Source organism: Ochlerotatus camptorhynchus, unplaced genomic scaffold, assembly GCF_037179485.1.
Source record: "Ochlerotatus camptorhynchus isolate MF236.1 unplaced genomic scaffold, CSIRO-AGI_Acam_v1.1 ptg000370l, whole genome shotgun sequence".
In the NCBI taxonomy this organism is placed as follows: Eukaryota; Metazoa; Arthropoda; class Insecta; order Diptera; family Culicidae; genus Ochlerotatus; species Ochlerotatus camptorhynchus.
Window position 1 is genome coordinate 5038152 of NW_027040858.1, and position 15466 is coordinate 5053617.

General features: G+C 41.6%; 3 protein-coding genes across 3 annotated transcripts in view; 2 read left to right on the forward strand and 1 right to left on the reverse strand.

Annotated features, from left to right (window-relative positions):
• The window catches only part of LOC135710127 (uncharacterized), a 161287-nt gene extending 155392 nt beyond the window's left edge, over positions 1-5895 (forward strand). Inside the window, exons 3-8 of the mRNA XM_065232615.1 lie at positions 1596-2666; positions 2727-3026; positions 3515-4110; positions 4172-4346; positions 4406-4603; positions 4663-5895. Of these exons, the coding sequence (XP_065088687.1) occupies positions 1596-2666; positions 2727-3026; positions 3515-4110; positions 4172-4346; positions 4406-4603; positions 4663-5210 (2888 nt within the window). The 3' untranslated portion in view covers positions 5211-5895. The remainder of the gene's footprint in view (positions 1-1595; positions 2667-2726; positions 3027-3514; positions 4111-4171; positions 4347-4405; positions 4604-4662) is intronic.
• A 2430-nt stretch (positions 5896-8325) lies between these two features.
• On the forward strand, positions 8326-9856 carry LOC135710006 (developmentally-regulated GTP-binding protein 2-like). Its single transcript, XM_065232462.1, has 3 exons — positions 8326-8499; positions 8562-9427; positions 9486-9856. Exons 1-3 carry the CDS (start codon positions 8436-8438, stop codon positions 9645-9647), a joined length of 1092 nt encoding a protein of 363 aa, XP_065088534.1. The 5' UTR covers positions 8326-8435; the 3' UTR covers positions 9648-9856.
• LOC135710007 (uncharacterized) lies at positions 9838-10830 on the reverse strand. Its single transcript, XM_065232463.1, has 4 exons — positions 10773-10830; positions 10296-10709; positions 10145-10229; positions 9838-10084 (listed from the first exon to the last, which is right to left on the reverse strand). Exons 1-4 carry the CDS (start codon positions 10789-10791, stop codon positions 9931-9933), a joined length of 672 nt encoding a protein of 223 aa, XP_065088535.1. The 5' UTR covers positions 10792-10830; the 3' UTR covers positions 9838-9930.
• Positions 10831-15466: the final 4636 nt, after the last annotated feature.

Here is a 15466-nt window from a genome sequence, read left to right on the forward strand (position 1 = left end):
CACATTGCGCATCTCGAAACGAAAGACATTTACGAACGCTTGTATGAAAAAGTTTTTCGTTTCGAGATGCGCAATGCGGCCCCTGTGTTAGGGAAATCGCTTTTCGCAGGCAATCGGTGATAATTTTAATTATAATAGCAACAGTTGCACATTCGTGCAATTTTCAATAGTGACATTTTGAAGAATGATAGAGTCTTAAATTCAACAGATGCGTAGAAATATTTCTGATCGATTGGTGATAAAATTATTGAAATTGGTCCAAGGCAGCTGAGTTATTAACGTTCAAAATCTTTGATAATTTTATAACATGTTCCATTTTCGGATTTCACAAAGTGTACCCCCATATAGAAATCACAGACGTAGTCCTACGTCAAAACTGTAGAGATTCAAAAATCAAAATCTCCGATAAACGGTAAACAATTTTTCCGAAGGCTTGGCAAAATTTAACACAGTGTTGGGAAAATATCAATCTCACCAACGCTTAAGATCACGCTTGATTTTAGTAGACAAAAATCAACAAGCAAACAACTGCGGTTGATTTTGCAAGCTATGATATCGCAGCTCAGAATATCAAGCTAACAAAACTCACCAATGTGGTAAGATTGAGTTTAATGATTTTTGCTTTACACCCAATGCACATGAAACTTCCATAACGGTTAGCAGTCCCTTCGCGTCTGCCATCGGTGAAGATTAAAAAGAGATAGCAAAACGATGTGCAATGGAATCATTTTTGTGTTGAGTCAACTCTCAGCTTGATTTTTGCACGTTGTGAATAGTCTCGCAATATCAAAAGAGCTTGTAAAATCAATATCAAGCATGATATTTTGTTCCAATATCACGGGTGATATTTGGAGCGCATGAGGGCGGAAAAATATCAATTGATTTCTGATTTTGCCAACACTGGTAAATTTAGTTTTGCCGATCTCACGGCAATTAAATGTTTTACCGAGATGTTTGCCGAAGGCTCGGCTGTTGGATTCTCGGTACTTTTTTGCCGGGCTCAGTGAAAGAATCTAAGTGTGTATGTCATCCAATTCTTAAATTTGTGTGACAAGCACCCAGGGAAGTCGAGAAAATATCCTACCCGAAATATGTTCTGCCTTCACTGACTTACACACTTAGATTTTTTGCCGAGATGGGCACCATCGAGCAGCTCGGCATTTTATTTTGCTGGATCTCAGTGAAAAACTTGCCGCGAGTCAGCTAGCAAACGGGAATTTTGCCGAGATCTCAGCTTACAAACATAAATTTTGCTGAATCTCGGCAAATTTCTATCTAAGTGTGTAGGCTGAGGCTCCAAACTAGCGAATGATGACTGTAATGATGCAATTTGGAAATGTAATGCTCATACCCAGATGACCTGATTTCGACATGCTCTCGTGATTGAACCATTCAAGCAATTAGCATTGAACTTGGAACGAAAGCTACCTATGCCCCACGCATGACGACCGTTAACACTACGAAGTGAAAACTCCAAAGCAGTGCCTATGCATGGAGACGCATTATCCGTCGTGCGGTTACTCCGCACTTCTATCTGCCGCCAGCAGCATAATTATTTGAGATTGCATTTTAATTCAATTTTCCCTATTCGCCAGGTCTTATCGTCTTGGCAGCACTCCTACTGACGGCCTTCCCTCAGCCACTGCAGAAGATCAAAGTCTGGTTCCATAAGGAGTCCCCCTTCGTCATCCGGGACAAGTTCAACAATTTCCTGTACAACGGAATCGAAACGACCAACGACTCAATGGAAATTGTGCCATGTACTCGCATTACGGTGCAGAAGGTTTGGTCCCGGGTTGTGGCCAGGGTGAACAGTGAAAGCCCACTGCGAAAGTTGGACGTCAACGGAGATGGAGTGCTGGATGTGATCGTTGGCTATGGGATCGACGAGATGATCGATGATACGCATGGATTCATACCGAGATGTACCTCGCTGAAGACGAATCTGACGGATGTGTGTGGAGGGGGATTGCTGGCACTGAACGGGATCAATGGCGATACGCTGTGGCAGAAGTGGACGTCGTTTACGATCTTTTCGCTGAAGTGTACTATCGATATCAATGCGGATGGGCAGAACGATTGTGTGGCTGCTGGGAGGGGAGGACTAATCCTTGCGGTTAACGGTCGAGATGGAAATATTCTGTGGGAGCTGAAGGACTATTCGGATTTGGAGAGCTACTCGGACACAAGCATAGATCTGTACACGATCAATGTGGTGCGGGATCTGAATAACGATGGGATCGCGGATGTTTTGGCGGTTCATTTAGAGGAATCGCTGAGAGCGCACGGTGGGCACATTAAGCTTATTTCCGGAGCTTCGGGAATAATTTTGAAAAGTATTCCGACCCCCTATCGGGAGGAGATGTTCGTGCCGATTCAGGAGTTGCTGGGCAAAGATGGTTCAGAGCAGTTTCTGTTGGTGACAGGAGGGCAAAATTCAGCCGGGGGAATTTACACGCTAAAGCAGGAAAGTCTGATGAAGTTTAACAACGAGAAAGATTTCGTTCCGGTTATGAGAATCGATGCGTCCGGGTTCATGGTGCCAGCAGTGCTAACGGACATCAACGGCGACTCAGTGGATGACATTGTTGTGAATTCATTCAATTCAACGATTTACGCCTTCGATGGAGTCAGCAAGAAACAGTTGTGGGCCTATTCAATTCCTGGTAAGTTGGGTAGGGTTGTGAACGCCATGATCCAAAACTGACTGGAATTTTTCTTTGTAGATTCGGAGAGTGTCAGCTCGATCGTGCCTGGACATTTCGATCACGATAATGTCACGGATTTCATGGTAAAGTACAACACTGGGCCAGGTTTTCCGATCTACTACTATTCGCAGACTACGGTTCTCAACGGAAGCAACGGGCAACCTTTATTGGACAACACGGTGAAGGATTCCGGTGGCCCCAATAGTCTACTTGGAGGTTTAAGCATTTCGCAGACAGGTGGGGGAGATTTTTTCCTGCACTGGCAGCTGCAGTGCCGAAACAAGTATGAAACCACAGATGAGTACCAATTCATTCCTGGTGAGTTGCAGCAGTTTGATCGCAATTAAAGGAGTTCTCAAGCTTTTCTGCGTCCCTTTTTAAAATAATTCGATACAAGTTTACCGTGGGTTTTACTGAATTTCATAATTTTCAACACTATTGCCATGGTTTTAGTGATCTCGTTGTAGATTGCACGAATTCACCAATAGTGCAAAACTCGTGATCCATTGTCATTTTGCAATTCAAGATGATAGATCTGTTTTGCCTAAAAGAAACTTCTCCCAAAATAGCGGATTTTAGTGTGAGTCGAGAACAAAATGCATATCATTGATTTTGTTATGGTAAACATTTTCCATAAGCACTTTTTGTCATTGAACATAATCTTTTAGAAAAATATCAATTAGGACAATCTTTGAGGCAAGATGCCGGTATTACAATAATTTCATGGCCCCCCGCGGAAAAGCTTGACAACCCGCTCTACTTAGGTTTAGAACCACAGGTTGGTGAAGCTAAATATATTCTTCTAGAGAGTGACGTAATTCAGCAATCCCGAGCGGACACCTGCAGGCTCCGCTACAATCAGTCTTCGGTCCTGAAGTTGTACACCATCAACCGCCATGTGGAACCACCGGGAGCGGTCATTTTCTCCTCGGACGACCTAACCATCAAGATGAACGAAACGATCAGCGAGCAGTTGGGAGGAAAATACGTTGCTCCGATCAAGCATCCCAAAATGAAGCTGAAGGTGAAGGATGACGGTCGAAGAGCAAGTGAAAATCGACAAGCTCAAGTTCGCATGGACAAAAAGCTGGATTTGCACAGCGCTCCACCTGCTGAGGTGGTGGAAGGAATTTCTGAGGATATCGGAGTGGTGATGACCGGTCCGAAACAGGTTGCCTCTGATCTAAGGAAACAGAAGCTACGGGAACAAATGTTGAACACCAATCAAATTCCGGAGACTTTGGAGGTTGAAGAGGAGAGGAAGCGAAAGCAAAAGACGAATCTGAATAACGTTTACAAGAAGTTCACGTACAATACGAATGACGGCGATGAGCTGTTCAACGGCATTGAGCAGGATAAACCCTACCTCTACTTACCTTACGATCAAGTGGATTCGGATACGGTTTGTTACTCAGTTTGCCTTTGCATTTTCTCAAATACTGATAAATCTGACACAATTACAGCGCAATCCGTTCCTGCAGAACCAGATGCCACCTGCTGCACCAGCACCGCCAGATTATGACTATTCTGGAGTTAACGACGAAGATGTTCCACCTGGCTATCAACGTCCTCGCTACAGGAACATTGGCAATCGTTATCCCGGTGGAAGGGATGTCCGCAGCAAGTTTGGGGCATTCGGTAAGGTCCGGTCTTGCGATATTGTGAACTGTTCTTAATATTTCTTTGATTTTTCACAGATGACACTGACTTGCATGATCCTAGTCTGGAAGAACAGGTGTTCAACGAATCTAACCCCAACTCTTTGATCGTTAAAAAAGTTCTTCTGAACGATGAGATACTTGAGGAATTGAAGGAGAATGGAAGCAGCTCTAAAGGTTCTAAGGAGACATTATGGGATCTGGAGTTGGAAAAGGAAGCTAAGGAGGCCATCAATGGTATGATAATTAAATTGTCCTAATAAGCTACACATGTCTACAACCAATTCAAATTATAGACGTCAGTGCCCTTAACTTTGACTACAATAAGGAAAAGCGCCAGGCAGATATAACAGCAAACTCTTCCCAACCTTCAACTATGCCTCCTCCTCCGACGACCACCGAGTCACCTCCGAACGATAATATTCTTCCCTCGATCGCGTCCACAGGGCTCCTGCTCAAGTCCCTTAGCACTTCCCCTAAGCAACCAACCATAGACTACGTCTTCGTGATGAATATCCGTGAGTCGGAGACGTATCCACCGCTGTTCCTGGAACAGGATATGACCTGTGTTCAGGAAAAGCTCTCCGCGTACCGTACCTACAGTAGCGAAGATCTTCTACACCTGGAGCAGAAATTCCTGAAACGATGTCTCGAGGAAAGACTCCCCAACGTGAAACCAAGCTATCAACGGTTCGAAACGCAAATCATTGTCACGCGGTTGGAGATAGGTTGCTCTTGTCCGGACGATCTGAACCTCAAGCGTGAGGTGTGCTCCAGGTTGCATAGCTACGATCAGCAACGGTGGACTGAGTACATGGGCAATGCCGGCAGTGGCGTCTACTGAGATCAGGGTGGAGAGGGTGAGATGGTGTAACGGATGACGGTGAGGACACAGGACACCACTATAACCGTAGAAAACATTTCTTTCCGTGTAGGGTAGGAACTCATCCTTTTCCAATGCAATTATTGAGCCCTTCTATGGCTTTGATTCTTCCAAAAAATAAAAACGTGCAAAACAATAGAAGGTACCATACAATCGCTACGCAAAACTTCAACTGAACTACTACGACACAACTATGTACAAAATCTACTATTAAATCTACTTTATAAACTGCTACTGATAGAAAAGTTTATGGAGGATGTGAACTGGTGAAGGAAGCCATTGTTGAGACAAACTGACAATTCAATCAAATCTATTTATGTTGAAAGGAAAATTGGTTTTAAAAATGGATAAATTTGGATTGGTTTTATATAACTAGAAAAGTTAATTTTGTTGAACTACATGTATAAATAGAACAATGTATCAAATAATAATAAAACATTTAGAAATAAACATATTGCAAATGGCTTATAAACAGAAAAATACAAGACACAAGTAAAATAAAACTTTCATATTTATTTTTTAAACAGGGCAGTATCATAGTTAATTTGTAGATAAGTGTATTAAAATGAAACAACAATTAAAAATCTGGAAAGCAGCGAGGTTGAATGAATGTACGATCTCGATTTGATGGAATGTGTAAATAAAGGCGTCAGAGAAGATTGGATTGCTGTCTTTTGATCCTAGGTTTCCATTACTCTCTTCGCACTTTAAGAATCTGTCGTGCCCTCCGAGGGGGACGACTCTCTCTACGATGCAGCGCAGGAAAGACCAGGGGAAACATGTCAGAAGGGTACAACTCGAAACGTAAACAATGACTTTGAACGTCACTCACGGAATCTGATAACACTAGCTCATAGAATAAACTTTTCTCTGTCCGATGATTATGTTAGTTTGAGTGGGTATGTAGTCATTCAAAAGAAACCGACGATCCAAGTCATTATTTACGTTTCCAGTTAGATTCTTCTGACATGTTTTCCCTGAGATTGTGTTTAGCTGTGGCTAGCTGCGCGCATGCTTAGTAGATAGAAAGAAGATTGATGACGATTATGAAGATTTCCTGCAAAAAGATGATACACGATGCAAGTATACCTTATACTCGAGTAGCAACGAAAAATTATAGAAGATTTTTCGAAGATTGATTCGCTTGTGTGAGATTTTTTGAACATTTAGAATTGAGATTTGGATGTGCCCCCCCCCCCCCCCTCAGTGCCCGCTTAGGCTGTGTTCCATTTGGTGAATTTTCACTTAAATTTGACAGATGGAAAATTTTAAAATAAACTTGCTATTCCAGCAAACTTATTTCTGACAGACATATAATCAATTTTGACACAAACCTTCTCGAAAATCGGCCGATCAACAACAAAGGGATTTTCGAACATCTTAATTAATTTTCGAAGTGTCAAATTTAAGTGAAAAAAATTCCAAATGGAAAACAGCCTTAGTATTGAGTAGTAAACAAGACAATGTTGAGATGTCATTGTGATGGTGAATCGAGTAAACAAAGCGGTACGTCTATAATCAAATATTACAGTAACAGAGAATCGGAGTGTCCGCAACCGAGAATCGATAATCCGTAACCAACTTCGATAAATCATTACCGAACTTTCAGCTATCTGATAAACTTTAAAAAAATTTTTTCGAATATTCGATTAATCGATTGAAGAACCTAAAAATAAAATATTTGTAATCGGTTATATCATTCCGATATAAGCATTAACTTCTCCAGAAAATCATCACCCATCGTTTCAAACATGTGCTGTACTCTCATTGGTGGAAAAATGACAGCACAACAAACAAAAAATAATTGATTAGTTGTTATCCGAATAATTAAAAAAATGGGACATCTCTGATTTTGGTGTGATTGTTTTGATAAAAAAAAGAGCGCAAAATTTTATCTCTACCGATGGGGGCAGCAAAACCACAAAATGACCTTTCATACGGGGGGGTATTCATTGGATGAAAGGGACCTTGAAAGAGGACACTAAAATTGAAAGTTTTTCTTCTGACTGTTTCATCTTAGTATTCTTCTTTGATTGCCCAGTGCACGAAACGAAAATCAATTATTTTATTCATGTGTTTCACTTATACATTTTTGCCAAAACATCAGCCTTATACATTCCATAAGACAAACCACATAGGTCCTATAAGAATGCATAAAAGGTATGTGTGACCGCTTAATACATTTCATTTGACACATGATCTTCATTAACTTTTTGCAAGGCGTCTGCTTATTAGTTGACTTATACATTTTATGAATAATCAACAATAGAAATTTGCCAAAAGGTATAAGGAGATTTCTATCCGTGTGTGCAGGGAGAAAATGTACCTTGTTTGTTTTGTATTTTTGTTAATGGTATCTTTCAATACGAATTTGGGTATATTCAATTAATGAATTTAAATAACGATGTCCCATTGAATAAGATAGCTTGATACGACAGTTTTTTTTTTATAAATTACTTTTCGCAAGATTTCAATACCACCTTGTGCATTCTTGTTCAACTGTAAAAAAAAAGTATCATCAAACTGCTTGACTTGATTCTGGCTCCTTTTGACGTTCAAATTTTTCGAGTTTGCTTCTGCACGGATAGAAATCTCCTTATACCTTTTGACAAATTTCTATTGCTGATTATTCATAAAATGTATAAGTCAACTAATAAGCAGACGCCTTGCAAAAAGTAAATGAAGATCATGTGTCAAATGAAATGTAAAAGCGGTCACACATACCTTTTATGCATTCTTATAGGACCTATGTGGTTTGTCTTATGGAATGTATAAGGCTGATGTTTTGGCAAAAATGTATAAGTGAAACACATGAATAAAATAATTATTGATTTTCGTTTCGTGTGGGTCACATCAGCATGAATTACGTTGATCGATATTATTTTTATGGTGAACCTTTAGTGATCATTTCCGAACACCTGACACAGTAGATTCGTCTTGGTCTGAGAAAGTTTTCAACAAAAATCAGAAAATACCTCAAACGGCAGCACTGCAGTGGAAATATTTCACACTTGCTGTCAAAAAGCTTCGAAACGTCACAACAATCAACCCGGTCGTGGTGCGTTTTTCTTCCTTTCGTCGCCTCGTTCACGGAGAAATCCGTAATTTTGTCGCAAAAAAACCCAAGAATCCGATTTATCATTTCCATTTTTCTCGTGCAATCATCCGCGAGGTTGTCGATCCATCATGGGTATCCTGGAGAAAATCTCCGATATCGAGAAGGAAATCGCCAAAACCCAAAAGAATAAAGGTAACCAACAAGTTTTTGTTTTGATTCTGAATATTGACCGGATGATTGAACTTTCTCCACAGCCACCGAGTACCATTTGGGGTTGCTGAAGGCGAAGCTCGCCAAGTATCGGTCGCAACTGCTAGAACCCTCGAAGAAGGGCGAAAAGGGTGAAGGTTTCGATGTGCTGAAATCGGGTGATGCTCGAATTGCGCTCATCGGGTTCCCTTCGGTCGGTAAGTCCACGCTGCTGTCGACGCTGACCAAAACGGAATCCGAAGCGGCCAACTACGAGTTTACGACTCTGACCTGTATTCCGGGTGTAATTGACTACAAGGGAGCGAATATTCAGCTACTGGATCTACCGGGAATCATTGAGGGTGCCGCCCAGGGTAAGGGCCGTGGACGGCAGGTTATTGCCGTGGCTCGGACGGCAGATCTGGTACTGATGATGTTGGATGCTACGAAGCCGAACGTGCACCGGGAACTGCTGGAGTACGAGTTGGAATCGGTGGGGCTGAGATTGAACAAGCGGAAACCTAATATCTACTTCAAGATCAAGAAGGGTGGTGGCGTGAGCTTCAATTCGACCTGTCCGCTGACGAGGTGCAACGAGAAGATGGTACAGACGATTTTGCACTCGTTTAAGATTTTCAACGCGGAGGTGCTGTTCAGGGAGGATTGCAACGAAGATGAGTTCATCGACGTGGTTTCGGGCAATCGGATCTACTTGCCGTGCATCTACGTTTACAACAAGATTGATCAGATTTCGATCGAGGAGGTGGATCGGCTGGCGCGGCAGGACTTCAGCGTGGTGGTCAGTTGTAATATGCATCTGAATTTGGACTACCTGCTGGAGGTACTTTGGGAACATCTGATGCTGATTAGAGTGTACACGAAGAAGCCCGGTGCGCCTCCGGATTTCGACGATGGATTGATTCTGAGAAGGGTAAGATGCCCCGGGGAATATCCGATATTGTAACGGTGAATCATTTTTTATGTTTCAGGGCGTCTCAGTAGAGCACGTGTGCCACGCGATCCATCGAACACTGGCGGATCAGTTCAAGTACGCGTTGGTTTGGGGTACTTCCACGAAATATTCTCCACAGCGAGTCGGAATTTCGCACATCATGCAAGACGAAGACGTTATTCAGGTTGTTAAAAAGTAAGCCGCTTGGATCGCCGTACGAAGGTTTGCTTGGAACTTTTTTATGCAGCGTCTTCATACGCATCATCCTCTTATACCAACTGAATTTGCGATTGCTTGGGAAACGAGCTCATCGAGGATTGAAAATAGTTAGAAAGTCGATCAACGCCCCATGAAGAGAAGTGGTTAATCATTTATTATTACAATATAACTATTACGTAACGCAACGAACAGCTTAAGCAAATTCTAGTCATCCGAAAGCCTTGGGATTTATTGGTTTACAGGTTTTTCACTTTGAATTACAATTACGTTCTCGGAAGGCAGCAAAGCGGGCAGTTCATATGATTGTTTATCAACCACGAGTCAATACATTTGTGATGGAATCCATGGCCGCATTGCAGGAAACGGTACAGATTTTCATCATGCCCCAGCTTTGCAGAGCAAATGTTACAGGATGCCCTGAAATTACAAAACGTGGGCGGTTGTAATCCCATACTGGTGGTTAAAGCATGTGCTTACCCATCGGCATCAAAGGACCAGGAAGGATTTCCTTTCGAATAGGACGATGCCCCATACTGGAGCGTTTTGAACACGTGTTCCACATCTGAAATCAATCGCAAGCAAAAAATCATCTTTCCAGTGGGATCTTCGCGACACTAGCCAAACATACCGGTGCTGAAACTCATGTGTCCATTCTCAATGTGGAACGCCAAGCTCCAATCGAGCAGATCCGACCCATAGCGTCCTATGCGGAACATGACGCAAACCGGACAGCGAACCTTGCCATTGCATTCCGCATGCAGAGCCTTCACATGCGCGAGCAACGTCGTCAAGCTGAACCCATCGTTGCCACAGTGTGGACAGCGATAAATTTTGAATTCCGTTGACGACCCGGCTGTCGAATGATGCTTTTGCACGAAATCGTACTGCGTGAGAATGGCCTGCATCGGATGAAAGGGGGCGTGTTTCTTCGTGAAGGCAGTCCGTTGTTGGCAGCTCTCGCACAGGTCGTAATCCTGACAGCTGAGGCAAGCGTAGCGGATGCCTGCAAAGTTCTGCACGCCACAGGCGTCGCAGTTGATACCTTTAAAACGGGTGGATTAATCTCTATTAGATTGACAGGAATGTTTAAAAGATTTAAATTTACCGGCGTGAATTTGGCTCATAACGGTAGTTTGATGGATTACACTGTACCAGCGGTCGATTTATATCATACCATATAACTAAACAGGTACCTACATATGATTCATATAATTATCATGCTACTGCCATATAAGATGCATGGTACTACTACATAGCAAAATGTTGAAAAGAACAGCGATAGATTACAGTAGTAAACTGCAGTTGCATGACGTCAGGTACTCGTTTCGGCATGGACAGGCCAGTTAATTTGGTCAATTTACGTATTACTTTAGTAGTTGTGTGACATGTATCACGTGCGAATTATATACAACGTAAGCAAAATAAAAGACTGTTTTCTCGCGTAACATTTGAAAAGCGCCTATCAGCTTTTGTAAACAAAATGTGTCAATGTTTGATGTGGATAGGTAGGGACGGTTACTGTTTAGGACACGGAAACGATTGATCGAGCTTTCACAGAATTTTTCTTCTGGAGAACTTGGATTTGTTTTGCCGAGATGGGTAAAGCATTTTCTTGAGCAGCTCGACATTTTATTTTGCTGGAACTCAGTGAAAAATTTACCGAGTTCGAATTGTAGGAAACATCATTTTAAGCTGCTCGCATGATGTGATTGTGTAGTTTGAGGATGTTAGTTAATTAAGAGTTGTCACGTTTTGAGCTTGTGGTTTCTCAAATGAAGGATTTTAATTGCATGATTTTTTGAAAGTTGAACAGAATATACTCAAATAAAGGGCATTTTGATTATGTTGGGCCTAGACTGTCAATAATAATCCAACTCCCACTGGGTTGACACGTCTCTGAGTTGTAGTGGAATCCACATCAGGGTCGGCAAGAATCCATGTGCGTCATTGAGTAAACGCTAGGCTTTGCAAAATGTGCAAAAATTAAACATTCAAGTGGGTTAGTTCGTCTCAAGTGGGTGATACTCTAAGGAAGCCTTAGCGTGAAACTTCAAGAGCACAAATGTCAGCTTTCACAAAACATACAATTATAACATTGCTACTCTCTGTTTGTTGTAGCGCAGCAACCAGGGAGTGGCAATTTCATATTTGTATGTTTTGTTGGAGCTGATATTTATGCTTTTGAAGTTTCACGCTAAGGCTTCCTTAGAGTATCACCATAATAGATGGTACAGCAAGTTGGGTCTGACAAAATTTAACCTCCGAGTGGATTGGTGTGCCTCTATGTGCCTCTATGAGTGGGTTAGAGCGTCTTTGTGTAAATGCTTTTAAGAGTTAACAGTTAAGAGAAGAGGATAATTTTCCTGAATACTTGTAGTTCTACACCGAAAAAAGTTTTCGTATAGTTTCCATTGGGAACGCACATGATATTTTTCCAATAACTAGATTAATGATTCGTATCTGAAATTCACATAACATTCATATGATCACATGAATTCTATGTGATAAATCACATAAATTTCATTGGACACATAAGGTTCATGTGATTTTGTATTGCAATTCCCAATTATGAGATCACATGAAAGTTATGTGGAATTCTAATGGATATTTTCCATTGGAAATGTGATTTATTTTTTGAGTGTAGCTTCTCATTGTGTGTCTGATAAGCTCAGAGAATCAGCTATTCAATGACAATTTAGGATTATGATCTTGCTTGTACGAAAAAAAAGGTATTGATTTAAAGGTTTCTAAGTGACTGGTTAAAAGATGTTCCATTTCCAGTTGCATTTTTGATAGTCGAGCTTTAAGCTGCTTAGATAGAAACTTTATTCATTCCTTAGAGCAGCGTTTCTCAATCTATGTGTGCAAACCCACCGGTGAGTCGTGAGTCGTGGGCTGCTCTAGGTGGATTGCAGAAATTCTGACACGTTGGTCATATGTTTTCAAAATTTCGTGCATAATTTAGCTGTGCTTAGAATTATGGGGGAGGTTGTTCATTGAAACTTCCGGTCCGCTTCGTAGCATAGTGCTTGCTAAGAGGTGCCAGGTGGTAACCTACTGATTACCTGACGATCGGCCAAATTTGGAAGACGTCTGCTTTGAATTGTCTCACATTGTAATATTCCGCCCACTATATCACAATCAATTGCGAGAAGCTGAGCGGAATGGAGACAAGGAAAGCATTTGGTACAGGACCAAGTCTCTCCCGGCTGGCGCCAAAAGAATGAACCTGGAAGCTACTGGATCAAGTTGTCATGGGGCACGAAATAATCCTGTTGTATGGCTTGGAGCTGTTGCAATCGGGGAAGGGGGGGTTGATGCTAATGTTTGATTTGTTTTTGTATAATTTCAGGTGTTAAGGTGGCTCGCTGCCTCTGGATAGTAGGTTTGACGGTGGTTCAGCAAGAATAATATTGAGACATAACGGGAATGCAACAAACGTGTCAAATTAACTGCATTGGTAACGAAAACACAGAGGAGCGTACACCTGATGTCACACACTAAGATGATAGTAATAAGGTCGGTGATAATATGACATTTACACAAAAGCGGAGATCAAATCATTTTGGTCAACGTACCAAAATTCGAAACTTCGATTAAAACGTGGAATCTGTGCAGCACCAGTGGAGAACACTAAATGTTGCAGGTCTCATCAACCGCTGCCTGCGGTATATAACTTGTGGCTGGTGGCCTCACAAATGGATCTCAGATGTAAATGTCATCAGAAGCCGATAGCAATAGAAACGAAGTCTGTAGGCAAGCATTTGATTATGAATTAGATCCGCCAGAACATCGCAGCAAAGGCAAATACTAAGGCGACGGAGCGTCAACAAGTAAATTAAGCAAGCCGATAGGAATTTGACTTGGGCCCAGGTCAAGCAGCTGCCCAGAATAGAAGTCTTTCACGTTGGCCTTGTGCACCTCTGGATGTTCCCAGGTATTTGAGTACGACGACGATGGACGTTGCCCTTTGGAACGGAATGAAAGCGAACAAACTTGATGTTGCACAACAAGCCAACGTGTTTTTTTTTTTCAGCAAAACAACAACATCCTCTATCTCTCTTCTTTACTCTTTTAATCTCTTACTATCCCCTAATCGGACGCTAGTGGGACCAAAAAGCCTGCTAGTGAAAGGAAAGTCGTTATGCTATACGGTCTAGCATAGGCCACGACTACATTTCCGTAGGTTCATGCCTGGCTTAAGTGCAGATCGGTAGGCAGTAGCCTGCCAGGGTGTGAACTGAGCAATAACAATAATTTAGCTGTGCTTTGAATTATGGCAATCCAAATTGAACAATTCAAGAGCAAATTTTCATTACGTCGAAAGTAACAAATGTAAACAAAGTCGAGCTATCAGTGTCAATCGATGCTCCTGCTATTACACTATATACTGTCCGAGTATAGGATTTTTAAATTTATTTACCCTGCGCTTTGGTCAGATAGCGCATAGGGCGTCGTTGTGCCAATTTGGTCGTGGCACATTTCGAGTATGAGAGAGTGATTGCAGTTTGCTCAAAAGTGCCTGAGTAAAAGGCAAAGTACTTTCGATCATTACCCGTAGTTGTTACAGTGAAGATATATACCCATATTCTCGTTTATGTCTGGACGTGTTTGCCATACAGAAACATTTTTATTTGATTTTGTGTGGTGGATGGGTTTCGGGCGTGGACGGACATATGGGTGATAATATTAAGTTTACGTTAGGATAACGTTGAAAAAATTGAGAAATGTACCGCTTCAGTTTGAGAAGCACTTTACTTCGCAACCGATGAACCATTCTGACGGCCCACATTACCGTGCAGGCGCCGTGTGTGTGTCCAATATGGAACAGTTTGATTTTTTTTTTCGAGAGTTGACCAACTGCAGTCTTAATACAATGACATTTATATAAGGTCTGGGCCAACAAGCAGCTTGCTGGTGTTAGAAGCAAAAATGTTGTAAACATTGCTGAACATCTGCGAACAGATAGAAATACGTCACTGCCAACATACTGAGAACAGATAGAAATACGTCACTGCCAACAGCTGTTTCGTGTAAAAAGATAAACATTGCTATAAAATACGCACACCACTAAACATTTGCACACGTCACTAACACCAACAAGCCCTTTGGCCCAGACCTTATATAAACGTCATTGGTCTTAATAGGCTAGCACAGCGTTGCCAGATATACCGATTTATCGGTATTTATACCGATTTTCAAACTTGATACCGATGTACAGATAAGGTAACTCAGAATACCGATTTTTGAGTTTTAATACCGATTTATACCGATTTTTTTAATAATCAAAATGATTACTGCTCGCCCGCGCTGAAACTATTGAGAGAGGCTTTTATCTTTTTAAACATTCAAATTTTTGAGCCAGCTCTAAAAAAAATGTTCTTTAAAAATGTATTCTGCTTGATATTCTTTCGACAAAAGCTTCCATTTCCTAGCCTTTTTTCAGCTGATGGCGCATCCCGGTATTTCCTGTAAATCGGGAAATACTTTTATTCAATGAACAAATAAATCAATCAAAATGTTAATTTTTCCTTCCTGAAATTTCTCTAATCTTCCCTTCGAAGTTTCTTCCAATTTTCCCTAGCAATTTTCGTCCACCTTACCCTGTAAGTTATTTTCGAGGTTATTTTACAATTCCTTTCGGAAATCTATTTCGACTTCCCTTTGAAGCTTCTTCTGGCTGCCCTTGAAAGGTTCTTTCGTCTTCTCCCTTATCTTACCAATCAGGCTAAAGCCTTGTTGTCCTCTGCTGTCCGAAGAAGTCGTCTCCACTCTACTCGATCCATGGCCACACGTCGT